Source organism: Python bivittatus, unplaced genomic scaffold (genome assembly GCF_059951505.1).
Source record: "Python bivittatus isolate LINGU-HERP-01145 unplaced genomic scaffold, Pbiv_v1 ctg000330_np1212, whole genome shotgun sequence".
Lineage (NCBI taxonomy): Eukaryota > Metazoa > Chordata > Lepidosauria > Squamata > Pythonidae > Python > Python bivittatus.
In genome coordinates this window covers 38,744,669-38,772,662 of record NW_028277058.1, presented here as the reverse complement: position 1 = coordinate 38,772,662, position 27,994 = coordinate 38,744,669, and the positions used below count along the sequence as shown (strand labels likewise).

Sequence of the window (27,994 nt, the reverse complement as noted above, 5' to 3'; positions counted from 1 at the left end):
TGCTGCAGTTGGCAAGCAGTTTTCAATTTAATATTGTGTTTGTAATGCTAACCACATTTTTTCCTAGGCTCTTTGTTCTGAGAAAAGCAGAAAATGTACATAAACAAGTTGTTGATTGACAAAATCTGATAAAGGGTAGAAGTTGAATATAGATTCCCTCCCCCCTCCATTTATAAGCCTTTTTTGCACATTACAGAACATTTCAGGAATTACTGATTATATCCTAATGGGAAGTTCCTCTAGGTTAAATTAAGAAGTTTTACTCTGAGTTTACCAGGATCTTGGATCAACCAGGCACTGAGTGGTGTACTGTGAACCCCACTCCAAAATGAATGAATGAAGGCAGAACAAAAATTTCATCTGAATCAATTTTAATTTTCATTACATTAAACTTAACTATAGTTAGTTTGCTTATAATCTAACCTAGCATTTATAATTTCTCCTCCTGTCACGTTCAAAATATCAATTTGGTCAAAGTTTCTTAGAGGCATAGCCAAGGCTTCTCAGGGCCACATGAAATCATGGAAGCGACTATTGTGCATTTTTGATGTAGAAGATTAGATAAGTGGGCTTGATTCAGCAAGAACTAGAAGAATGGTATTGTTATTACCATCTATCTCTTCTTCATTGTGTTATTATTAAAGGTATTTCCACAACACATGACTGTGGCGGTCCTATTTTTGCTTCAAAGCAGGGAGGAAGTCTGACAAATGTTAACTGAACATGTATTGCTTTGAAACAGATAATTTGGTTTTGGTTTTAGGCCCAGGTGCAGATTCACCCAACTTCCTAGCTAATTACTTGATGTTTCCCTCAAACAAGGATACAATGAAGATAAGTATCAGATTTCTCACATGGGATCTGGGTTGTGTTTATTTATTTATTTATTAAATTTATCTCCGCCCATCTCCCCTGATGGGGGACTCTGGGCAGCTCACATAACTGATAAAACAATAAATATATATAAAATTAGCTAATTTTATATATTAGGTAAATTCCACAAGAATTATTGTTAATCAAATGAAAGATGGATCCTTTGTCTGATCAAGCAAAGAGAATTATTAGTTCAATATCCCAACTGCAAATACTTTTTTTTTTAATTGTGAAACAATTTCCTCTATTCACTCTACAAGGAATAAAAGAGAATGCGTAATATGAATATGTATATGACTATTGAGAATAAACAATTTAAAAATTCCCACTTTTCTCATGCTAAGGAGCTCAAGGTAGCTAATGGCATGAAATGCAAAATAATTAAAACAACATTCAAAATGCTATAAAAATGCAGTAATAATAAGAGATGATCAAGGTAATCCTGCAGAAAAAATAATGCAGCTCATTTTTTCCTCTTTTTTCACTCAATACAGCGTTGCACTTCATGTAAAAACCAAGCTACGTTGGCTTATCTAATGAATCATGATGATAACAAAACAGAGTTGAGCACAATGTGTGGATTTAACCATTGCATTTAAAAGAGATTATTTCCATGTAGTCTTAGCAGCAGCAGCACCTGGACCAGCCTTGTCTGGCTGGGAAGTTAAGCACAGAGATTGAGGGGTGGGGGGAAGTGTGGGTGGCTGCAGGAAGAGATGGTCAACTTTCCATGAACTTCCTTCACTGGATTTATATTCGGACCCAAGCCAAGATTCTGCTCCTAAGGGAGTCCACCAACAATAAAGCAGTTTATTGTATGAAAGAGTATAAAGCAGTTTAACAAAAGGGCACCTCCACATGGTGCTACTTAAGCATTGGCTCTGCAGCCTTGAGACCCCATAATGCTCCATCTTGACAGCTGAGCCAATGCATCTGAAAGCATCGTGAAGCTACTCTATGTTTTGAAAGGCTGCAGCTCTCTGCAGTTTATGGCTGGTTTATTTCCTCCTTTGCAGAGTCTTTCACCTTATCCTGCCTGTTGGCTCCTGGACTGAAGAAGCAGTCTTTTACAGAGAAAAGTGACTGGATGGCTTTTTAGTCCCTCCATGAAACGCAGAAGGTTTTTCTGTTTGCTTTCATTGCTGTGGGGACCGTGACAACTCAGAACAGAGCAGTGTGACCCTTTCCCAGCATTACAAGGTCAGCAAGTTTGGAAATAATTGCTGAGTGTCTTCAAACTCTTTTCTGGGATTGGGGAGTAGAAGCAGTGGTGATATGGAAGTGCTCAAATTCAGAGCAAGGATCAGTGAAAACAGCAGCAGAAATTATATTCCAGTTACTCCTCCGACACTTGCATACTAGAGACTGGAGAGGAACATAATAAACACAGAGCAAACACAGGTACTTTTGAATAATAACCACAATACTGTAGCAAACACTTTGCTTCAGCTAGACAGTGATTTCAATTTTTCAGACTGAGTTGAATGTCACTAGGCAGACCCTGCTACAGATTCTTGTAAGGCAGCAGCTTTTATCCAGTGGCCATGCTATTTTTTCCAGCAGAAAATCAGACCACACTTCATATTGTTCAGCCTTTATGTGATCATGGTGGTAATATTGTGAGAACATCGGAAAAAGCAAGGCTGACATGTTTTATTTTGGGGATTTTGGAGGGTGTCTGTTTCGACATCAAGTGTTTCAGTAAAGAAAGACCAAAAATAATGCAGCTGAAAATTGGCAATTTGCTATCAACATTAAAATAAGTGTTTTGGGAACTCTAGTGGGCCAAAAAATGGGCCTGGAAGCTACATGACTCATGAGTAGTCTAATTTCCAAGATAGAAGTTCTTCCTGAAATAATCAGGAGTTGATATTTATGGGATGTTGAAGATGGAACCTTTAGCTGAGGCCAGAAACTAGCAAGAATCTACCTAGCTCCTTGCTTTTTGTTTCCTGTTTCCTGTCTGATTAAGCATCTAGCAGGTTTTGCTAACATGAGATTACATACCGCAGTCTAGGACAAAAAGGAGTGTCTGCCTTCTTACTTCTAAAAACTGTCTGTAAATATTTACTTGGGGTAAAACAGTCTTGTCAAAGCTGCACTCTACTTCTCCATGCAACATCAGAAGCTGATTTCAAGTCAATTTCATTAAATGATCACATCCAGTACGGAGGGATGCAACATGCAATGGCCAATGAACACAGAAAAAAGTCACAGTACTGATTAGCAGACTAGCTATACCTAAGACCTTCAACAAGTAACCCACAGACTTGGATTCCAAGGCGTGAAGAGCAGAATTTGGGTCCGGATTTGCAAGAGGTCTTTTTGATGGAGATGCCTATGTAGTTCCCACATTAGTGAAAATGAAATAAAAAATAAAAAAGAACCACCCAAAATCAACACCAGAAATAGCAACTTGTATTAAAACTCTTGTGGGGTGAAGTTGTAAATCTTTCACTAGACATATCTCTGTATTCCAATTTCAGAGCAAAATTTAGTGATGTGAGATTAGGGATGTGAAATTCTATGCAAAGAATAACAAAAGTATTCTATAGAAAATAAACTTTGGAGGCACTTAAGCTTATTTGACCATGTTTCTCTGATGACTGACATCCCTACAAAATATGGAATCTTCTATCCATTCTTTTTCTTAAATCATGCCAAAAGGACAGAGATCTATTTCCTCTTCCTTGATTGGAAAGAGTGGATGATATGTAAAGAAACTGTCTTGCTCTCAAAAGAGGCTTCCTATTGTGGAATTAGACAGAATGATGACTGTAATGTCTCTGAAGATCCCGCAAGGACAGGTAGGCTTCTGAGGAACTGGGGATCTGGCTGGAGGATGCAGTTCTGCAGAAATCATTGGACTGGCCTTGATTTGGAAATATGAACCTATTATTTCCCATAACATTGTTAGATAAGTCTTCACTTGTGAGTAATCCTATTCCATCTGTATTGTTGCTAGATGATTCTGGCTCACTTGAACCATCCATGAAATACGGCTCAGGAGTTTTTGAAGACAAGACAATAGGAATTCTCTCTTCTGTGTTCTCATCCTGCTCTATTGTTGATGCTGTTGGGAAGTTTTCCCCTGATGGAAGACCTCCTCCTGAATAATCTTGAAGAAAACCATAGTTTTCCTGGTTTGTCATGATGTTGGTAGACAATGGGAAATTGTGACTTGCTTCATGGAGCTCTTTGAAGAAATAGGAATTACTATCTTCACTGCTTCTCTCTTGAGTGATAGCATCATAGGTAAAATACACCTTGCAGGAATTAATCTCAAGGGAGTCAAGGTGGTGGAAAAAGAAATAGCCACGGTTGGTAAAACAGCTGCTTGAGGACTGTCCACTGGTCCCTACTGTGTTCTCAATATGTGTGAAGTATTCCTTAGGAGGGGGAAGGCAGGACTCCTTGATGCTCTTTTGCATGATCTCCAGCATGGAGACATTGGGAGCTTCAGTTATAATGTGGAAGGAAGTAATGGATTCTGGGGAGGACAACCACTTCTGTTGGTTGGAAAAGTACAGAAAAGGGGATTAGTATTCAAAATGGGCTGCAATGCAAACTTCATACCTTAACATACAGATGTTTAGGATCTTTTCTCTTCTCCTGTTTCCATAAGAATTGGCATACATTTCTGTATGGTATTTTACATAAATAATAACATCATGTGCCATATTCCCTAGAATGACTTCTCCCAACCTAGTGTATTTGGCTTCCAATACACTTCCAATAATCTCCAACCTGCATAGCCATATCTAGAGGGTCCTGGAATGGAAAAGACTGATGTAGGACAACTTTGTCTTTGAAATTCAGTGAATCCTGAATGTTGTGCATCTTTAGGAAAGATTTTAAAGAGTTGTCTATTATGTTTGGGGACTTTAGTTATTCTGAAGCTCTATTGTAGTGCAGACCCAGGGTTGTGTTTTTTTGTTTTTGTTTTGCTTGAAATATACAGCCTTATGCTATGATCACCACAGGTAAGGCTGCTTGAAAAATGAATGAAATAAAATCTGCATCCTGATGTAGCTACGCTATACCCAGAATAAGCAAAATGAAGCAAAGGAGAAAGGTGATATGAGTTATTACGTACTCACTCACTTATTTCTCTTGAAGTACAGTATTTTAGATTTTGCCGAAACATGTACAAGTAGTCTCCACTTTAAGAACAAGTTCCGTTCCCAAGGTCCGTCCTTAAGCCAAATTCATATGTAAGCCAGAACATAAGCAGTATTGTGTAATTAACTTGGACTATTGTGTATTTAACTCAAATTATTGTGTATTTAACTTGAGCTTTGTTACAATAGGCTCTGTTCTTAACTATGGGTCATCTGTAACCTAGGCATTCTTAATCCAGGGACTCCCTGTATATCAGCTATTTAACTTAAATTTTCAAAGGCAATCAGAATCTTCCAATAAAACATATCTAAGATAGACTAAAATGGACAAAACGAATGTAATAAAAATTCAGACAATTAGCATGACATTTGCATCAGCATTTCCTCATGAAAAATTATAGAAATGATCACAAAGCTTATGAGGTCTGTCTGAATCATACCAGAGGAAAATTATGTTTTTCTTTCTGGATAGTTCTAATGATTGATATGGATTTCCTATTATGGTTAGTCGCATGGTCAGCCAGATATTTAGACTGGATTTGGCATTTTTATCCATCAACAACAACAACAACAACAACAACAACAATTATTATTATTATTATTATTATTATTATTATTATTATTATTTCCTGCCATTTTTTATATATTTTGGTCAACTCATGGCAACAAACGTACCTAGTACTCCTACCTCCTATTTTCCCCACAACAACAACCCTGTGAGGTGGATTGGGCTGAGAGAGCCGATGGCCCAAAGTCACCCAGCCGGCTTTCATGCCTAAGGCAGGACTAGAACTCACAGTCCCCTGGTTTCTAGGCCAGCACCTTCACCACTACACCAAACTGGCTGTCATATTACGCTTTTCCTAATATATTACTTAGTTAACCAGTTTCAGTGTTTAACAGATAATCTGAGATAGCACTGTCATATTCCCCAAATTAAATATTTTTTGTGACAAATGTTTTATCAATATGTATATCCTTAAAAGGTACTGTAGATTAGTATAGTAAAATCATGCTTTGAAATGTTGAGCTATCTGCACCTTTTTTCTATTTTTTTTTTCTTTATGATTTTGCCTTTTTTGTAGAAAGGCTGTGCAGATCTTCAATGGAAAGTTTTATTCTGATGAAAACTTGAAGTGTCCGCTCATAACCTGCTTCATGAAGTAATGCAGCCTCCTGCTTCTAAGAGTAAAGTGAAGTGAAGTGAAGTGAAGTGAAGTGAAGTGAAGTGAAGTGAAGTGGACTCCCCTCCTCTCCACTCCAAAGCCTCTTTGACCCTTCTAAAAGTCAGCTTCTGGAAGCCATTTCCACCTTTAATGACTGTCAAGAGGCTAAGAGGTGATGGGAAATTATTAGTAACTTTTCCTAAATCAGATGATGCTTCCTTTATTACACTAAGGTGTATAAAAGCAATCATTTTTACTGGCAGTGTGCATGTATGCTCTCACTGAGGTAACTGCAACTCAGGGCATTAGCATTAATGGTTTCTCCTCGCATTAACGTCTACACTTGGGAGCCCCTTCACGGTGGGGGATGTTCCCTATAGCTCTTTGTTTCCAAAATTCTTTTCATCAGGAGCTCATTATCTCCCAAGATTTAAATTAAAATCTGTGAATTAAATGGTTTGCAAAAAGGGGTGCTGGATAACTTTGTAGCACATTTAAAACAGAATTGACCAGATTTGCATTTCTTAAACAAACCTGCAGAACAGCTTTTAATTTCTGCAAAAATGGGTACATGTCCTAATATGCCCCCCACCATTATCCTCTCATTTTGTGTACATGTGAAGGAACACAATGTGAAATTAACTTTTGATGCATTTTAGGTCAGAAAAAATATATTTGTGATACTGGAGTACTGAATAATGATGACATGAAAAATATCACCTATAAAATATAAATCTGTGCATTCTAAAAGCTACCTGGAGGTCTTTAATTTTGTCAAAGTGGGGATGGTGGCCTTTACCCTATTCCTCATCTAAGTGCTAAATGTTATTTGAATAGTGTTGTGGGTAGAGAGAGAAGGGAATTTTCCTTTTTTTCATTCTAGGATTTCTGCTACCTGGAAATTTTGTTTCAGAAGTGAATATCAGAGGTTAAACATTTCCCATTGCTCTGATCAAAACTAAACCCCCCAATATTTGCTTCCCAGTTTAGCTTATTTTTACTATATTTTTTCAGCCAAACATGTGGTTTGACCTAAAACTTGAAAGTGGAGGTTTGAGCATAATATATCTTTTTGGTGGATTAGATTTTATCAGACAGTTGACCTTTGTCATCTATTGCAGATTCTCATTACAGTAGTGGTAGTGACATAAGTTCATCTTTAACTGTCACTATAGGCTTTAAGTAAAGTGTTCCAGCAGAATGTTTTGATTCTGTACTATTTAGAGCTAGAAATGAGATCTAAAGATAAAATATGTGCATAGATGGCAAGGGGGGAAAAAAGGATAGAGAAAGCTCTTCCTCTGAGTTAAAAATTTGCATTGCTAGTCTGTTCAGATATGATAGGTTGATACTGATGATGTATTTTGATCTAAATACATACACCCAAATAAAATATAGAGATATATGAGAAAACTGTACACAACCAATTTCAGAGCTCCCCAACAGTTTGGAGAAGCAAAACACGTAGAAATTTGAAATTTTGCAAATAGTACAATTAACTCAAAACTATTCATAAAGTAGTACATGTTCAGGAAAATACACAAACACCCTGAATACAAAAATGCGTACAATGTGTGTAAATATTTATGCTGCCCTTTTTCTTGCTGAATATATAAACAAGTCAAACAGAATTTAATAAAATCAGTAATTTTAGTAAAACTAAATATGACAGAATGGCCCATTGCTAAACAAATATCAACATTCAGATAGTAAGCAACAATAACCAGATTAAATTAGGGCAATGGTGATTTCACCAAGAGTTCCTGAAAGTGGTCAGTTCAATCATTTAAGGAAAGTCATTTTTGCGAAATTATTTAAAGACATCATAATGCTGATTCTTCAGTGTATTTATTTGGTAGTAATAAATATTGTTTGCTAACAATCGTATTGCTAAGCTTCATCTTGCTTTACCATTGGAAGCCTTAGCTTAATTATTTCATCCTCTGTCCGAATTGTTACTGTATGTGCAGTGGAAGGCATGGGTCAGGTTAACTCTAGCCTACTTTCTCTTATCCTAGGCAGCAGTCTGGCCCTAGGCTATCTATCCACCCACTTCTAAGTCCCCATACCTGGATATCTCCTCCATGGACAGCAGTGAGAGATGGAAAGAACTCAGCTGGATTTGGCAAAGTGATGCTGAACATCTTTCTAAAGCTAAAAAAGCACAATTTGGAAGAGAATGAAAAGTACTGTAAGTAAGAGTTTGGAGAACAGTAACAAGCAAGCACAGGAAGAGCGGATTTGGATCAGCAACAATATGTAGAAATCTTTTCTCAGATTTATCTTTGCATCATTTTCAGGGTGCTTTAGAGTTTGGGGGTTGGTATTTTTGTGGTTATCTTGTTATATAGTAGCAAACTGTAGTATGGGTTTCTCAAATATATTTACAGTGTTCTGATCTTCAGACAGAGGCTGCCCATATTTCCTGAACTTATAAACTATCATGGAAGGACTGATTTCACACTAGAAAGCAGTCTAGAATTGGCTCTATCTGATTTCTAATGGAACACCATCTTTTCCTTTTACAATTATTTTTAAAAAGTATAATTAATGGCCTCTGCTTCATGAAACACAAATATATTACCTCACAACAATGAGAATTTACACATCCTGCATTCCAGGATTTCAGAACTTCAGAAAAGGGAATTATATTTTCATTAGAAAAAGTTAAATGTAAACTGTATTCAGAATTAAATGATGTAATCAAGGGAAACAAAGGAAAAAAACATGTCACTGCACTTATTTTGTCACAAAAAGGTGAAGGGAACATAAAGATCTAAATTATCCCAATATTCCTTATTATTTTGAAAAACAACCACGTATGACCATATTTGCTAATCTGGTATTCTTTAGATGTGCTAGACTACAATTTCCTAAGGATGCTGACTAGGGATAATGGGAACTGGAGTCCAAAATATACGAAGGGAACCAAATAAAGGTTGGCACATAGGAGGTGATCAAAATGTGGTCTCCTCTTTACACTCAGAAATAGTTACATCCATTATTTATCCCATAAGTTGGGATAAGGTGTGCCAGATCTTTTTTCTGTTTCACATAGCAGAGAAATATTTAAGTCATGTGATTCCATGAAATTGAACAGATATGATGACAGAGACCACATTTTCTACCCCTTAGTGGAGCTGTTCCCTGTCTGACACACTCCATGTGCATTGGATTACAGATCCCACATCTGGGCCACACTTTTAGAATGACCACTGTAAGAATCAATCTGGGTTTCCACAAAATTAATTCTACATCACAACTCTATGGACAATTGAACCAAATTTAAAATCTATTTCTTCCACAGTGAACACTGCTTGAGAGGAGTCATGTAGAGGGTATGGACATAAAACATTGCATAGATCTTTTTTCTTTTTTGGTCCCTTCAAGTCAGTGTTGACTCTGGTGACTGTCTGGACAAGTCTTGCAGTTTTCTTGGCTAGGTTTTTTAGAAGTGGTTTACCATTACCTGCTTCCTAGGGCTGAGCGAGAGCAACTGGCCCAAGGTCATTCAGCTGGCCTCATGCCTAAGGTAGGACTAGCACTCACAGTCTCCTGGTTTCTAGCCTGATACCTTAACCACTACACCAGACTGGCTTTCCCATAGATCTTACTATGAACATATGTGGGCTTTTCAGTCTCATTGAAACTATAATGGGACAAACACTAAAATAGTAAGAACAAAATCTAACCAGTGTTTGTCTCTCCCCACAAAAATTCTACCTCACTGGTAAAAATGTAATGCATGGCCAGGGTTCTTAAGGTTTTGGCAGCAAAAACAATAATTATTGCACAGAACAATAATTATTGCACAGGTCTCTTCAAAGGGGGATTCTTCCTTGTAGTACTTCCTGAAATGTTCATATAGTCACACAAACGAATATGATCACATGGTCAATCAAGAAAGCACTACAGAGGAGAAGTAGTCTCTGAGGAAAGCCCCATGCTGCTGTAAACATGAGAAAAAGTAAGAAAACGTGTGGTGAACATGTAGGGTATTTTTGATGTCAAAAGAAAGAAATGCCAAGAGCCTTGGCCAGTGTGTACATTTTCAAAAATAAGTAAAAACTCTTTTTGTCTCTAAATGGACCATTGAATTTATTTATAAATGCTCCTAAATTTTGCCAAAGCAGAAACCTGCATTAGTGGAGCAGGAGATAAGGCTCTTAATAAATTAGCAGGAGGATGGAAGTAAGTTTTCAGCTCACTTTTACCATTTTGATGCTGGAGATACAATCATCAAGAAAATGACGAAGATGGAAACGATGAGGCTCCCAGCAATGGCTAGAAGAACTGGAAGGAGCGTACTTTGTGGTGATGCTTTGGAAATAACCAGAAACAAACAAGTAGAAATTAGCTATTCATTGAAGACAACTATGTCCTATCTGAATATAAGAAGGAGACTCCTTATTGTATATAAAGCAAAATGGGCTTATGGGTTCACAACTCAGTGCAACATTGCAGACTTGAGCTTTTGTCTAATGAATAAGAGGAATATATATAATATATGTATAATATGTATAATATAATACAATATATATTATATTGCTTTTGTAATTATTTTGGCCCACCCACCCTAACGTGCATCATGATCCTTGCAGAAAACTCATTGCTTCCTATCAGGTTTTTTGTTATTTTTGAGATGAATGATCACAGCAATAAAAACTGGTACTTGACATGTGGTAAAGGAAAACACTAATCTTCAGCACCATCTTTATTTCCAAGAATACCTGCCAAACCCTTCTTAAAATATAAAAATGTTGATTGGCTGCTAGCCTGTGCTTTTGATGTTGCATGTCTTGACTGGATTTGTGTTGTGTTTGTTTTCTAACAATCACTCTTGTCTCTCTTCTTGTGCATTTGTAGGTGCTAATTTATCACTGAGCATTAGGAACTTATCTTCTATCTTTGCCTTGCATTCAGTTTTGTGATCTAGTTACTTGTGTTTGAGCTCTATCAGTTTGCTTCTCAAATGGGTATTGGAGCATAATGTTCTGGAGTCAAAGAACCGATTTGCAATTCTGACCCCATCTGTACCCAGAGGCATCCATGGGGAACAGGGAACCAGAAATGTCAAGAGGGAAGCCACAACTGGATGATTTTTTTTTTTTTAATTTGCCATGGTTGCAGCTGCCAGCCTCACTTTTTTACCTCCCCTGTGGACATCCTTGACTGCACTAGCTTTTGGGTAAAACTGGCAGCTATTGTGTGAAAAGGTACAATCTGTATGGTAGCTAATATTTATTCATTAGATTTACATTCCATCTTTCCTTCAGGAATCAAGGTGGCATTAGTATATAGACCCCCTTTTACTTTTTATCCACATCAACAATTCTCTGGGATTGGTTGACCTAAGAGATAGTCACTGGCTCAAGGTTGTCAGTGAGCTTCCATGTCTGAAGGCAGATTTGAACTTGTGTCTGTCCTAGTTCCTAATCCAGTACCTTAACAATTATATCACACTTGCTCTTGTGAATTCCAGATGTATTCTGTACCCCACAAATTGGGAACTCAAATAACATCCTGCACAATTACATTGATTAAAAGTTCATCATGAGACTTTTTGCATCCTGAAGCAAAAGACTTGAACCTAATTTTTCACACATGAGAAATTTAGCCCCATATGAATGTAAAAGTTTAAAAGAGGCACATTAACTTCAATCAGTGGTCTCCTTAAAACAGCTACCCTTTTTTCCAGCTGCTGGAAAAAAGAAAGAAAAAGACTGGCTGGTTTAATAAGCAGCAGAGAGGTGCTATGCTTGCATAATCCAGTTAGAAGCACTTCTTCCAATTCATTTCCTAATTTAGATTTTTAATTTTAGTTTGTTTTGTTTAATGGAAGTGTTTTTGAGATGTTTCTTTAAAATGATGTTCATTGTTTTGTTTTATAGGATATGTTATAAACCACCTAGAATCATATGGAAGATGGCACTATATAAATATTATAATACATTTCTGAAGTGTGTACATTCCTAATAAAAAGGATTAGGAGCACAGTCTAAATAAAGCTTATAAGTGCATATTTTAAGAAAAATATAATTTGAAATAGGCTTATGAGTAAACATGTGCAAAAGTAATGCAGGCTGGAAATTGTTCCTAATATTACGTGTATGAGATGTATGTACCTTGGACTCTGTCCATGCAAGATACTGTACATTAACCTGTAGAGATGTCTGTTTGCCTGAAACCTCCTCCCACCTCCTAACACATATGCACACCACCAGATTTCTTATTTATAATTTTTTTTTTTAGCTCAAGGATCGTTGTTAAATTTAACTCTTGAGTCTTCTACTTAAGTGCTTGGGAATCATTTTCCAACGTGTTCTCGAGATGTGACGCAAGCCTTCTATTAGGCCCCTTACCTTCAGGCTCTGTCCTCCATCTTATGGGAGGTGTGCTCCATCTGCTCCATATACTGTAATAATATTTGATCCGTTGTACTTTTACACGAATGGCTGCCTCAAATACCGTGTCAGGAGAAAGGTTCTCAATTATTAGCCATTTCTGATCCTGAGTTATGGGCAGGATTGTGTCATTCTGCGAAATGGAATCAAAAGTAATGAGATTTGAGTTGTGGTATAGAAAACCTCTGCACATTTTCTACCAGGATAGAATGGAGAATTCATAGCCCTACAACTTGTGGGCTGCTTGTGGCTTAGGTCCTGCCTAGCACTCCTGGATCATGCTACAAAGATTCAGCAGCACAAAACCAACTGGGGAAGGGGCAAAATAGGTATTAAGGCTTCCACCCTTAAAATACGCCCCCCACCCCAATTTTGAATATCCCTGCTCTGGCCACTCCAGTGATGTTACTACAACACTGGCTATAGATCTCAGTGACTGGAAAACATTAACACACACATATATATACACACATATACACACATGTATGCAGCTTTTGACCAAGGTTCCCCGAACTACCTTGGGCTTCCAGACGGTCTTGTCTTTTCTATAGACCGTCTGGAAGCCCAGGGTATTACAGGAATATAACACATCTGAAGAGTGCTCAATTAGAGAATTTAGTTCTTTCTGAATTTGTGGATGGGTCTCAATGGATACAAGAAACCTCACAGCCTAATATTATGTGCAAACCCTACTTCTGTTTTTAAAATTTGCAACAACTAAACATCCATCTTATCTAGATTAAAATTGGAAGCATGTTTCATTGTTACAACTTAAAAGTCATTCCTCCAAGGAGCACCAAGATTTTATTCAGAGTCCTTCCCATTGCCCCATTTTATCTTCCTAACAACTCTGCAAGTTAGGGTAAGTTAGATCACCCTGAAGGCTTCAAGGTACAAGTGGAGATCAGTGGCATCTGGTGGGGGGGGGGAGGAGGAGGATTTAAACAACCAAGAAAAGTAAATATGGCAGTTGAATCAACATGATTGAAGCCCTGCTCCCTTTGTCAGGGTGTCAGCTGACATCCCTCCCCCGGCTCCGATGAATAACACTGATGAAATTTCGAAACTGGGTATCAACTCAGGCTGGGCAAATATGTCAGCTTTTGGTTTTTCCGAGTTTTGAGCAGTTGTCAGTTCAGTTTGTCAAACCTAATAACAACAGCTGAGCACAACCAATACCTTGGTTTTCACATTGCATTAGGCCATTGTCTTGGGTTTAACAAACACAACTTGACAACTAAATTACAATTGATTGGATTTAGACAACATACTAAACCTTAAACCCTAATTTATAAATCACACTATCGGGGATCATGTTTGGTTTTGGCATAGCATATTATATGAACCCAGCCAACTGTGATTTAATCATCAAAACATGGTTAAGCACACAGTGGCTTAGAGTGGTGTACGAAGTAAGCCAAAGACTTTGGGCTCATCCATGCCCTGCAGCCAACTGTTTTCGAGCCTCAAGAATAGGTGGATATTCCTTCCATGCCTTTGTACTGTGTGTTAATCCTATACCACATTGCTTATAATCTTATTGCGGGTCCAAAACAAAATTGCAGAGTAAAAAATAATCAGTGGAATCAAGTCACTGCCTTCCATAAAGAAATCTTCCTCCATACCTCACCAGGAGAAGTTGCTCTATACCGTACTTCATATTCCAGTTTTTCTTTTAGATAATGGGAGAGAACACAAAGGGTCCAAGTTAAATTGTAAGAAGGCTTGCTGGCATTTTCCAGTTGAAAGTTGCAAGGAGGCTGGAGCTGAACTAAATTTGAAAGCAAGAAAGGAACTGATAACTAACTTTCTTAATAGTATATATGTTAAATCATGTGGCTATCATAAATTTCAGCAAGAACAATGATTTTCTGACTACTTCCCCCCTTTCCATGTGTAGCTGGCCACAAAGCAACAGTCCAACAGCAAGAGAGGTAATTGTCCTGTTTACCTAATAATCCTAACTGTTCTCCAATCTATTTCATTTATCATCATTAGATAAACAGGGAGTAGAACACTTTTATGGGCAAAGGAGTTCTACCCAGCTAGGAAGTAGAACTGAAAGAATATTGCACAATCAGGAATCAAGAGGTAGTTTCTGTGGTGTGTGGAGTCTCTGTATAGCTACTTGCTGGGGACATAGTCAAGAATCTGCAAGGAGATGGGGAGGAATAGGCTTTGAGTGTTCATGCTACCCCTCTCTCTAACTCATGTCAGTTGCTGCTGGAAGTGTCCCATGAGAAATATATTTGTGAGTAAAGAAGCCCAAACCCCAGGAAATCAAACTGGTGAACCATTTAATGTATATGTGCACATGTGTGTGACAGGGATTCCCTCTGGAGCCATTGCTGCTATAGACCCAGCCACAACAGCTGCAGTAAGAGAACTAGGGAGAGAGAGGGTTTTTTTTTTTAAATCCACATCTCCCTTCTCTCTAACTTAAACTGTGGTTGCTGGATGCATTTGGAAGTGAATCTTCTTTGAAGAACCCTGCCCATTCAAGATATCAAATAATGTAGTGTTTGCTACTTTCTAAAGATTTACTCATGTATCACATTTTTATACTATCTAATCTCATGATTCTGGGCAGTGAACAACAATAAAAACTAAAGGAAAACATTAAAAGAAATGGAAGCTTGGATGGGGAAGAACAGGCACCAGCTCAACCCTGTCAAGACCGAGTGGCTGTGGGTTGTAGCCCTATGGTCCTCGAACTGCAGAAATCTCAACTTTGACTCTGAGCAGGCTTTCACTATCCTGCTCAAATTTGGTGTACAATTTTGGGGTGCTTCTGGCCTCACAGTTCTTGTTCGAAGAGTGGGTGGTTGCTGTGACCAAAGGCATCATTGTGCAACTACATCTTGTGTGCCAGTTGCACCTGATCCTGGATTGTTCTCACAGTCACTCACACCTTAGTCACCTCTTGATTGGATCATTGCAATGTGCTCTATATGGGGTTGCCCTTGAAGACCATCTGGAAGCTTCAATTGCAGTGGTGTGGGTAGTTATGGGCATTTCTCATTATGTCTATGTAACACCCCTGCTCCATGAGCTGCACTGGGTCCCTATAGGTTTCCATGTGCAATTCAAGGTGCTGGTTATCACCTCTGAGGCCCACAGTGGCAGCTCTGCACTTTGGAACAATCACTCCTCCAATATAGAGTTGGCCTCAAGCCTGCAGTCTTTTAGAAAGGCAGTTAAGATCTGGTTCTTTCCATGGGTGCTTGGGGTAGGATCAGTAGAGTTCCCAACTGGTGAAATATAGTATATACTAGTTCTTATTGCCATTTAAGTGTTTTAGTTGGCTTTAACGCTATGTGTTATTTTCCTATGTATCTTTGTTTAACAATCTCTTTTATGCCATCCAGAGTCACATTGTTTCAATTGGGTGACCATATAAATGTTCTAAATAAATAAATAAAACCAGATGTAGGAGGAATACATGATGGCTTGCCAATACAACTTAGGCAGCAGAAGCCTGTGTAAAAAGAAAAAAAAATAGCATTTTAAATACCAGAAGAGAGGGAGCCAAACTTACTTCTGGGTTCACAGTATTTCCTAAATGTGAGGACTACTAGAAAGAAGGCTTGCTTTCTAGTCCATGTGTCCCCTGCCCAAATTTCACACCTTGATGATATGGTGAGCAGGCTATCTTTGGGTGTCCTCACAGGACAGATGGATTCACTTTGGATTAGGTGGTCTCTTAAGCATCTTGGTTTAGTATAGCACATTTTGCTGGAGATATAGCCATATTGGAATAGGGTCAAATAGTTTCTTTGAGATCAACAAACTTTTGATCATTTCATTTATGGTCAATGTGATGAGTAGACATCAGAGATAAGGATAGTGGGACATGATACAGCATGATATTAGAAGTTGGGAGATAAGATTGAACTTGTTCCTGGTCTTAGTTTTATGAGAAGTGATATTGATTGTGCAACTCACTCTTTCCCTACACCATTATCTTGATGCCAGGTCAGTTAAAAACAAATTTATCTCACATTAGAGGAAGAAGTACATTTGGCATGTTTTACTGAAATTTGGATGGACAGTTAGCAAGCTGAATTTGATCTAGCCATGTGTGTATCAAGTACTTGTCCTTGATAATGTGCAACTTTCGTAGCCTGTGACCCTCTAGTTATGTGCAACTATAACTCTTACCTGGCTGTTATCCATGTTGATTGGGGATTTGGGGGAGTTGTAACTACAACATATCTGAAGGATCCCAGATTTGGAATGTTACTGATATAATGTCTATATAACTGGTGCTCCTATGTAAAAACTTAGTGGTGGTCTCAAGTCTTTCAGAACATAGGAGACAACAGTAATTATACTGAATCTAATCTGATTCAGCATAAAATTCATAGTCCTCATTATTTCATCTCATCAGCAATCCTGGGAGAAATATTTTCTCTGCATTCACACATAAGCTCCGATGACATGGGAAGGTTCTTGAGTTGTGGGTTTGGATGACTATTTCAGTTGCTTTGAGAAGCACCCCTCTGGATGCTTCACACAGTCGTATTTGTTTGGGAACAAACCAGAGTCAATTTCACATATAAAGTCATTGGAAGAATGTGGAACAGAGTGACCCCTGAACTAGAACTGGATCACTTTAAGCTGCAAACATTTGTTATAGGTTCTACACTACTGAGTTATGGTTTACTTGTGTTGTGGTTGTTGTTACTGTTTTCTTTCTCCTTGACATCAGGTTCATTATTTCAGTCCAAAGCTATCACTATCCTTGAGTTCCCACTACTGGTTTAGCAAGGACTGTATTTAATTGGTTGAATGTCTCTCATTGAGAGCTAAAAATGGAAGATAACAGGTGATGCCTGTGAGTGACAATGACTGCTACCCTCTTCTCTGGGGATGAACTTATTTTCCATTGCATAGTGCTAATTTGGCTATGTGGAAGATGGCACATGGAATCATAGGGATAGATATAGGAAAATGCATCATACAATCTGGTGAATTAGCACAGGGCACAGTAGCAAATATTTCAATCCAAAAACTTTCAACTCACTGTTCCGAAATGGTTCTATTGTCTGATTATGAACTTCTATCCATTTCTCCCCAGTATGGCAAGATACAACCAAGAGAATAGTGTCCACAATAGTCAAGCTGTAACCCTAAAAACAAATATGGAACAGAACCAGTTATACTATCACTGATGTTGTTGCAAAGAGCTGTACATATAATATGTCAGATGATGTTCCACAAACTCCATGATAGGTATAGCTATTAAATGTTCATAATTAAAATTGGAGATTTACTGTTCAGTTACATAATTTGGAAGGAAACTTTCACACAGACATACTGTAATACTCCAGCAGGTCACCTCCACTGTAGGCAAGTAATTCTGGGATGTACTACTGAATTGTAACATATGTGTGAATGTGTGTGTGTTCTTTGTGTATCTTGACACATTCTCGAAAAATCTCAATCTCTTTAAATAATGTGCTTAGCACTGCCTTTTCTGGAAAACAATGATTTTGACGCTGTTACCATAAATTTTGGTTTCATCTAGGCTGCCTTACAGTAATATATTCAGTTTAAAATGTTGAATTCTTTTAAAGCCCTAAATATGTTTTACTCACGAACCTTAAACATTGTTTCCATCCATTAAAGTATTCCAGAGAATCAGGGCCAATATAGATATCTAAGCCAAGGGAAGAGTATGGGATTCAGGGATGAGGCTTTTCCAAGATCTTTTCAGTCATATGCTGGCCTGAATCTCTGTTCCATCTCTCACTTCCATCTGAAGTTAAACTGGTATTCATGTAAGAGACAGGGCCTTGGTCTATCACGGCACCTTGGCTCTGAATGAATTTCCTTTTCCTGGAACCCTAGTTTAGCTCCTTTTTCTCTCACTTCTCTGAAGGATTATGAAGACAAATTTTACAACACCTGATTTGGATGACATTTTATGTCATATTTTTATTAGGACTCTCCATTCAATTTTTTTTTCTCTGATGTTTTGTGGAAATTTGGTAATTGTTTTTTATTGACAGAGGGATGGTATTCGCATATTTTATTGTACATTTAAACATTATAATTCATTTTATAATTGAATAAATTATATACATTTTATAAATCCATTAATTTATGGATTGTGATATTAAGTTTGAATAACTAAATAAAATCACCCCACAATTGTTAAATTAGTTTAACTGTTTGATATATATAGGTCCTTAGAAGTTTGGTGGCTTTGGTGATAGTTGACATATTCTCTTTTTCCCTCTGCCAATTAAAGGGAATAGATCAAAGTAATATAGAGAAGAATAAGAGTGGTATATAATAACTGAGTCTTTGCATACAACATCAGTAAACAAATCAATTTATTATTGAAGCAGAGATTTCAGCCCTATGTCAGAGAGTCTTAAATGAGACAATTTTAATATGCTGCAGAATTTTAATATGCAGAAAGACAAAGAACTTGTTGGTGTTGAAGGATTAATCAATTGTATTTCATCAAATACTGTTTTTTCAGCCTCATATATTGAGAAAAGCTTTCGTAAACAGGCTGTTCGCATTTTTTTTTGTAAATGAATCACTCACCTCAAGAATCAGCTTACAACTTCTTATGGTTGTGCCATTCATTTGACATGTCTTCGGTGGTTTTCTGTAAGGAAGAGAACATAAGGCACAAACTTTCTAAATTTTGCACATAATTCGTTCACACGATACAAGATAGCAGTTGTAGGATCAGATAACTCACATGCAGGAACAGGTTGTTAATTTAGCACCACTGATAGAATTATGCACTGGCCAGGCCCAATTCAGAATATTGATGCTTATGAGTATAAAACCCCAACATATTTTAGGAATGAAATAGATAAAAGAGAATGTTCCCCAATATCTCTTAATCCAGATTTTAAGATCATATGGGGAGATCTTGCCATTTGGAGTGGTGTATGGTGTGATAGCTTGAAACTGAACTTTCTTAAAGGCAGCACTCCAACTATGGATTTTGGGCGAAGCATGGAGCCTTGGACAAGGAAAACCATACTTGTTCACAAACTTTGGAGGTGTAATATGGCCACAGGACTACTATTTTTGAAATGATATTTCTTGTGATTTGCTTGGTTGCTGGGTCTTTTTAATTCTGGTATGGTGGTGCTTTGTTTGTATTGAGCTATGTACCATCCAGGCTCCTTTGCAAGGAAAGGCAGTATATGAGCAAAATACATAATAAAGCATGCCTCCAACCTTTTTCAGTTGAATCACATTCAGATGCCAATCTGCCATTCCCATTTCAGATGCTCTGGATGGAGCAAGTTTACTTTTGAATCAAAGCAAATTACAGAATTATATCAACATTTTTGACATGACCAATTTTAATGCATACATTTAAATATTTTATAAAATTAATAGTCAGGTATAACAAAAGTGGAGCCAGTTTGGTATAGTGGTGAAGGCAGCAGGCTAGAAACAGGGAGACCATGAGTTCTAGTCTCGCCTTAGGCACAAAGCCAGCTGGGTGACCTTGGGCCAGTCACTCTCTCTCAGATCTAGGAAGCAGGCAATGGCAAGCCACTTCCGAAATCTTGCCAAGAAAACTCAGGGACGTATCCAGGCAGTTGTCAGGAGTCAACAATGACTCGAAGGCCCCCCCCCCCATAATAATAATAAATAACAAAGGTAATTTTAAAATGATAATCCATAATCTAAATCAGTGTTTCACATCCTTGGCATCTTTAAAATGTGTGTACTTCAATTTCAGTGGTTCACCTCCTTCCTCAGCGGTTGGTTCCACTTGGTGTTGATGCAGAGGAGATATTGTGTCCATGGCCCCTCACATATGGGGTGCCTAAGACTCAACGCTCTCACCTCTCCCGTTCAACATCTACATGAAACCACTGGGTGAGGTCATCTGCCGGTATGGGGTGTATTATCATCAGTAAGCTGATGATACCCAGCTCTGCATCTCAACCCTGAGTGGCACAGGTGAAGCTGTCATTGTCTTGACCCAGTGTCTGGAGGCTGTTCAAGTCTGGATGGGGCAGAACAGACTTCAGCTCAATCCTAACAAGACCGAGTGGCTTGGCTGTTTGGACTGTTTGTTACCATCCTTGATCTTGGATGAGGCTGGCTTTCCCCATTCAAGACTAATGCACAACTTGGGGGTCCTTCTGGACTTGTCGCTACTGCTCAAGGAGCAGGTGGCAGCTGTGGCCAGGAAAGCCTTCGCACAGGTTTATCTTGTGCGCCAGTTGCACCCTTTCCTCAATTGGGAGGCCCTTCAAATAGTTATTCATGTCCTAGTCACCTCACAATTGGATTATTGCAATGTGCTGTATGTGAGACTGCCCTTGGAGATCACCCGGATGCTACAGCTGGTTCAAAATGCAGCAGTAACACATGCCTCTTGGTGGGCCCGTGTGTCACCACTGCTATGCAAGCTTCATTGGCTCCCAGTCCACTTCCAAGTACAATTCAAGATGCTGGTTATTATCTCTAATGCCCTGTATGGCATAGGCATGGATATGTCCAGTCAAGGAATTTTGTCTGGTGGGATCTAGGCAGAGGGCCTTTTCTGCTGTGGCCCCCGCTCTATGGAAAAATCTACCCCCCGAGGTGCGGTGTGCCTCCACTCTCATGGCTTTTAGGAAAGGTGTGAAATCCTGGCTATGCCAGAAGGCCTGGGGGCCGGATGGGGGCTCGCATCAGTGGAAGTGGCTTGTGGGGTAATTGATTTTACCCCCCCCCCGTCATCTTAAATGTCTTTAATATTTATGTATAGGGTTTGTTTTATAGTGGATTTTAATGGATTGAGTATTTAATTATTTATGGGGTATTTTAATTGTTTATAGGCTTTTGATTTTTAATTGTGAGCCGCCCAGAGTCACCCATTGCGGGAGATGGGCGGCATACAAATGTAATAATAAATAAATAAATAAATAAATAAATAAATAAATAAATAAAAAATGTGAGAGACTGCTTGTCTCCAATCATTTCTGCCCACCCACTATGTGCCAACACAGTGGGTGTGCTCCACGTCTCCTGCATTAAACTCTGTCACCTTGTGGAACCTAGGAAGTACCCCTTCTTTGTTGCAGCCTCTGAAACAGCGTCGCACAGAGTTACGGATGGTGCCTTCTTTCCTAGGGTTCCAAAAAGCTTTGAAAACCTGGCTTTGGTCCCAGGTCTGGGGTTCATGATTTATTTAAGGCCACTGTTTTGTTTTGTGGATTTTGTTGTTTATTAGATTGTTTTAGTCTAGGCTGTCTGATTTTATATTTTTAGCTGTTTTTATGTTTTTTCTAGTTTGTAAACTGCCCAGAGTCCACTGGAGTTTGGCAACCAATACATTTAAATAAATAAATAAAATAACTCCCAGAATTTCCCAGCCAGCATAGGGAAGTCCACACATCTTAAAGTTGCCAAGGTTGAGAAACACTGAACTAAATAATAGTTCGAAGATTACAATATTGTCAGTTGGTGTTACAGGTTAATCCTTTTAACTCTGCAACAAAAAAGAAGTGGAGGAAAATTGGTCAATAAGCTTAGGAATACTAAAAAAAATCTAATTTGACTACAGGTAGTCCCCAGATTAAGAACAAGTTCTGTTTCAAGGTCTGTCCTTAACTTGAATTTGTATGTGAGCCAGAACAATATTATTGTACAATACTGTATAAGTAGTATTGTTTAATGAATTTGAACCATTGTGTATTTAACATGAATCGTTGTGTATTTAACTTGAATTTTGCTACAGTAGGCTTCGTTCTTAATAATGGGTCGTCTGTAAACCAGGTGTTCTTAACCTGGGAACTACCTGTATTGTGATGGAGTCAACATTTGAAAAAGTTTTATTATTCTCCCCCAAGTTGGTCCTGACCCCTTGGAGTGGTCACAGTTTAAGAATCCCAGGGATTGATTAAATTCTTACAAGACAGAAAATGCCATTTACTAAGGTGTAGGGGGTTAGGTATTCAAATTCAAGATTGTCCTAAGAGTATTGAAAGATGAATTTGCCATATTCTATCTATTTCCTTGACAAGAGATGGAATGATCTCTTCTTTGGATGAATGACTTATATAGACCTAGGACAAGGAAAACTGATCTTTACCTTCTAAATACATTTTCCTGATTACTCACCCATAGTCAACAGAAGCAGTGAGTTGGCATTGCCCTTTCATGGCATTTTTCACAGGGGTCCATGTGCAAATGACAGTCTCAAATGAGTCATATAAACAGTCCAGATTTGAGGATTCTGTTAGTGGAGAGGTGAAAATCTGTTGTGACATTTCATTCTGTGTTACGTGAAACACGCTGCACCGGGCAGTTCTGCTAAGCAGGCAAAAGAAGGCTTATTCCTTAATTTTTTTCTTTTTAGTGGGTGAGAAGATTTGGATATTGGAAAACCTACTATGCACTTGGCCAGTTATAGGGGAAAACTTTATGAAAGAAATCTTCATGATGTCATAGGGTAGTTTTCTATCACTGATGTGTGAGCAACCATGTCACCCTTTACTATTTTTCTTCTAAACTGGTCTGAGATGTTGATTTCAATAACAAATTATATAAACTGTTTCTGGCACTTAGTCTGCTTTTTCCTCATGGAAACCTCACACCCAAGCTAACTCCTCCTTCTGTTCCTGCCTGAGAAGGCAGACAAATGGGTAAAAATACTATCATCATGGAAGAAATTATGCCTACAAAGGGAAGAGCTCATCAATTGCATCTTTACTCAGGGATCCCTTTACAAAATTCCAGATGGCTGAGCACTGGGCGCTGGAGACCTCTTAGGTGAACCATTGTACCTGCAGTATATAGAATATCCAATACTTTTTCTGGTTGTATTCTGCATTGGAAAATTGAGATCTCATGGGCACAACATGAAAACCACTAAATTAGCATTTGTCCCTGACACAGCTCTAAGTGTTCATTCTGAAATATACAGAGAAATCAAACTTACTCTGCCTGGCTCCTGATGCCTGGAAGAATGAAATAATGTAGAGCAGTCTGAGCAGGCTGGTTTCCATAACCACAGATTTGGAAGACTAAGGGAAAAAAAGAAGCAATCTCAATGGAATCCCCACTGCAAATGTGTGCATGTATCAGTTCACTCACACTCACTCACTCATCCATTCATTCATCCATTCATTCTGTGGAAAAGGCATCTCTCTTTGCAATTTGATTTTCATTAGTGAGGTCATTCTGTTGATCCTGTCTGATATCTCTACAGCTTTGATAGCCTCAATATGACATCTTCCTGGACTGTCTTCATGAGTTGGGAGGTAGTTCTGGTCCTACTTGCAGGAATGATATGAGAAAGTAATAATGAGTAATTATGCCTTTGGATTCTGGCAACTACACTGTGGTGTTCCACAAGGCTATTTTGTCCTCAGTGCTATTTATTATCTCTATGAAGCTGCTGAGGGAGGTTATCAAGAATTTTTGGGCTGGGTATCATCAACATGCTTGCTCTACTCATCTCTATTTCTTCACAAGATCTGAATCAGTGCCTGTATGAATTGATGGAGAAAATGTAGGTCAATAAACTGAAACTTAATGTTGACAAGATGGAGAACTTGTGGATAGGAGATGAAAAGCTTGCTTATTCTCAGTGGGGTCACTCTGTCTTGGAAATGTTAGATAGAAGATTATTGAATTTGAATGCATGTAGTGTAATCAATGTAATTGGATGTCTAAGTGACCTTTATGGTGAGAAGCACCAATGAGAAGCTCAGCTAAGCTGTTTCCCACGCAGGAACCGCTGAGTTATTATTGTCCATGCACAAGTAACCTCATGCTTATATTATCGTGACATGCTTTATATGGGGCTACCTTTGCGCTTGGTTTGGAAACTGAGCTGGTGCAGAATGGGATGCATGCACATCCATGGGAGCAGGTTCATTGCTATAATTAGCTACCAAGCCAGGTTAATCATTTTACATGTGGTGTATAAAGCATTCACCATTATCGACCTCAATCACTGAGACTTTCAGGAGACATCCAACTGCCTGTGCCTAGAACCACAAAATGCCACATTGCAGTCATTGCATGGAGGCTTCTTCTGTAATGATGGCTGTATTCTGGAATGTTCTCTCCCACAAACATCATTAGGCACCTCCTGTTACACCCTTTTGAAGATTTACCACTTCACCCAGGCCTTCCTACATGAACGTGGAATAAATGGTGTTTGTTTTGTTTGGCTTTGTTTTCCTTTCCCACACCTCTCGTTCTCTTGTCTTTCTTTAAAAGAAGCTAACATTTTATCATGCATTTTATATTTTATAATACCTGAGATTTGTTTATATAGGAAGAACCATATCCACTACGTGGTTCCTAAAAAAACATAGGTGAGACTGTGTAACTGGAGACCTTCACAGGATACCTCTAGGCCTCAAAATGCCATCCACGTGTGCTTGCCAGGACACAGACACTCTGTTCTGTCTGGTTTTTCATCTGATTTACGTTATTTTACTGTAAGCACTAATTGGGAAGCCGACATGCTGCCAGACAAAGCACCAGCCTTCAAGATCAACTTTATTTCCAAGAATGCCTCTGGATACTACATGGACTGTGTAATTATTACATATGGGCTCACTGGCATTTTTGGAAAATAAAACTGTTGAGTAATTGCAGCCTAATTCTTCTGCCTACCTGTTCAGGAATTGGTGGGAGAATTGTTGTCGGAAGCAGTTTTGGAAGGCTAGAGGGGTGATGGAGAGCAAACTTACTTACTGGTGAGTTGTTGTTTTGTGAATGGCTACGCCCACCATGATAGCCGTTTTGTAAATGGACAAACCTCTCAATGGCAGCCATTTTATAAGTGCATCCAAGTTGCGCTCAAAATTCCTAATTTATTTATGTATTTGTCTCACAATACGTATAAACCTTCTCAATCCTCAAGGACTCTGGCCAGCATACAAGTGTACTCACAGTTAAAAAAATGTCAGGGGACTTGGTCATAAAGTATCATGAAGTCTCTTGTTCAGATGTTTTCTCCTGATCAGGAATATTTAAAAAAATATGCTACTCCACTGACTTTGCAAAAGTTCAATGGATTTCATTTGCTGGGTCATTGTAAAAGTTCATTGTATTTCATTTCAGTCAGTATTCTAATTACTCTGACATTTATACTTTAAGTGGAAATTTTCTCAAAATGAATTATTCTTCTTTAAGTAGAAGCTTTCTCAAAATGAATGGATTGTGCACACGACTCAGAGTTCTTTGGGTAGCTGAGTATCGTTTTGACACCCAAGACTTCTTCAGAGCAGTTTTTATGTCATCGTCAACAACATGTGCATAGGGAAACAAAGTGTCTTTTTATGATAGAGTAACAGGATTCTGGAATTAAGAAGAGGGAGAAGCTGATTCTCTTTCATGGATTTTGAGATTAGTCTAGCTACTAGTTTCAGAACAAAACTGTGTGCTAGATCTAACAAAAAAGGTTTATCTAATCTATAGTAGTGACCCCAGAAGTGATCAGTCAGATACCTTGTTTTATTTGCCCCAAAGGTGCTGTTTGTTGCAAACAGGACATATAGAGACTAAAAACAGTCAGGAGAGAACAATTTTCAACAGAAAACCAGGGAAGGACCCTAAAATGAAATGGAGAACATCAAGAACATTAAAACATAAGAATATACCTTCTGGATCAGGCCAATACTCACCTTATTCAGCATTTTGTTTCTCACAATGACCAACTAGATGTCTCTGGGTTGCTCACAAAAAGGAGGTAGAGATAGATACCTCTATTGCTGTTCCTCTGCAAGTGGCATTCAGGGATACACTGCCCCCAGCCCATAGGTAATACTGAGTCTCAAAACTAACATCCCTTGATAACAGCCCTTTCCTCCATGAATTTATCCAATCCTCTTTAAAAGCCATTCAGGTTAGTGAGCTGCTATTAAGGAGATCCAAATTCAAGGCCACCCTCAGCCATGTAAATTCACTGAGTGGCTTTGGTTCAATCAGTCTCTCTCAACCCAACTTCCCTCACAGGGATTTGTTGGGGGAGGAATGGAGGATGGAGCACTATGTGTACTACCTTTTGCTCCTGAACCCAGGACAGGTTAAAAATCAATCAAACATATAAACAAATAAAGCATGTTCACAGTGTTCACTCATTTGGGATTGCATAGCATTTGTGGAGTCTCTAGTTAACAAATTCCAATTCTTAATCCTGTTTCTTTAAGAACTTTGAGGGAAGGAAGAAGTTGTAAAATGTAATGCCCGAAATCTGCAAGATTAAAAGTTTGCTTTAAGATAACCTCTCTTAAGCTACCACATTTAACACATGTATCCATTACCTGGTTTTATGATAGTCTTCTTTCCCTTCTAGTCTCATGAGTCAGGTTGGAAGTGCAGTGCTGTTGATCCTGGTCTTTGGTTTGACGTCCCTGTGAGAATTGCAGCTGCTGGATTACTAGCCTATATATATGATAGCATCAGAAAGGAGAATGTTCTGATGCTCACACATAGTCTTAGCCCTTACCTTCACACAGGAAGCATCAGCTCCTTTGCTGTGTCAGAATGAGATGAGGCCCCAAAGTATAAATAGGACTTAAAAGGATGACAGTCAGAAAGCCCCAGACCACATCACAGCCCACTTCCTGATTTGTAAAGTGAGAGAATAGAGGTCTGATATCAAAGCTACTATTCAAGATGAAATGACCGCAGAAGCATAGACATCCATCAGCATAATAATTGACCAGAAGTCAATAGATAGAGTGGATTTAAACATAGGAATCTGGACCACAAAATTAAAAAAAAAAATACAAGTCAATTTTATTCATGACCTGAATAATGCATTGATGCACAGGAATGCATATGAGCATTCCTTATTCCTACCATATTATGTAATTTATGCAGCCCATATCATTGTGGCCACAAGAGGTGGCAGGTTTCCAAAGGACAATGGCTCATGATTAAACCTGTGTAGCAGTAGGACGTAGCCAGGGTTCCAGTTTTCAGTTTGATTCAAGATTTCAGTGATGGAGCAGAGAGACATTGATCAATCGCCTGAACTGTCTTCATATACTGTAGATCATAGATGTAGTCTGACAGGGCATCACCTGTGACCTCCCCTTCCTGCAATCTCTAGATTATGTTGCCATTAACAGTTCCATGCTACATGCCACCTCTCTCTGCCTTGTTTGGCCAAATAGTATGTGGGAATGACCTTGGGAGACAGGAGGAAGGGCCTCAGCCTAGACAACTGTCATGCAAAAGGTATCTCAGCCCACAGAAGGAAAAGGGGCATGGGAAGCATTTCAGAAGGGATCCTCCCTAGCTTTCTGGAAAATAAAAATAAAGGAAGGGAGAAGTGCTTTCAGATTTGCAAGATTCTGTTACTGTAACCTTATAATAAAGGTAGTATTAGTACCTAGTATCATGGTTTGTGCTTCTTGTCTAGATTACCCTGAAGGGCTGACAGTATATGAGATGTATGTGTATGTCAGAGAAGAATGTGCAT

General features: G+C 38.5%; 1 protein-coding gene across 1 annotated transcript; it reads right to left on the bottom strand.

The window, feature by feature from the left end:
• Positions 1 to 27,038, bottom strand: IL2RB (interleukin 2 receptor subunit beta). The gene is made up of 10 exons (XM_025169007.2): positions 26,829 to 27,038; positions 23,486 to 23,570; positions 22,666 to 22,780; positions 19,126 to 19,189; positions 17,591 to 17,696; positions 14,190 to 14,335; positions 12,523 to 12,697; positions 10,375 to 10,480; positions 8,230 to 8,314; positions 1 to 4,382 (listed from the first exon to the last, which is right to left on the bottom strand). The coding sequence occupies exons 2-10, from the start codon at positions 23,550 to 23,552 to the stop codon at positions 3,633 to 3,635; spliced, it is 1,614 nt and encodes a 537-aa protein (XP_025024775.1). The 5' UTR covers positions 23,553 to 23,570; positions 26,829 to 27,038; the 3' UTR covers positions 1 to 3,632.
• Positions 27,039 to 27,994: the final 956 nt, after the last annotated feature.

What these genes read in the sequence shown, in the direction of transcription:
- IL2RB (XM_025169007.2), bottom strand. Translation starts at nt 23,552, where the DNA reads ATGGAAACCAGCCTGCTCAGACTGCTCTACATTATTTCATTCTTCCAG. An exon ending in GTTGTAAGCTGATTCTTGAG is followed by an intron (nt 17,697 to 19,125) that starts GTGAGTGATTCA and finishes ATTTGTTTTTAG; the next exon opens with GGTTACAGCTTGACTATTGT. An exon ending in TCCATGGAGGAGATATCCAG is followed by an intron (nt 4,383 to 8,229) that starts GTATGGGGACTT and finishes TCCAACCAACAG; the next exon opens with AAGTGGTTGTCCTCCCCAGA.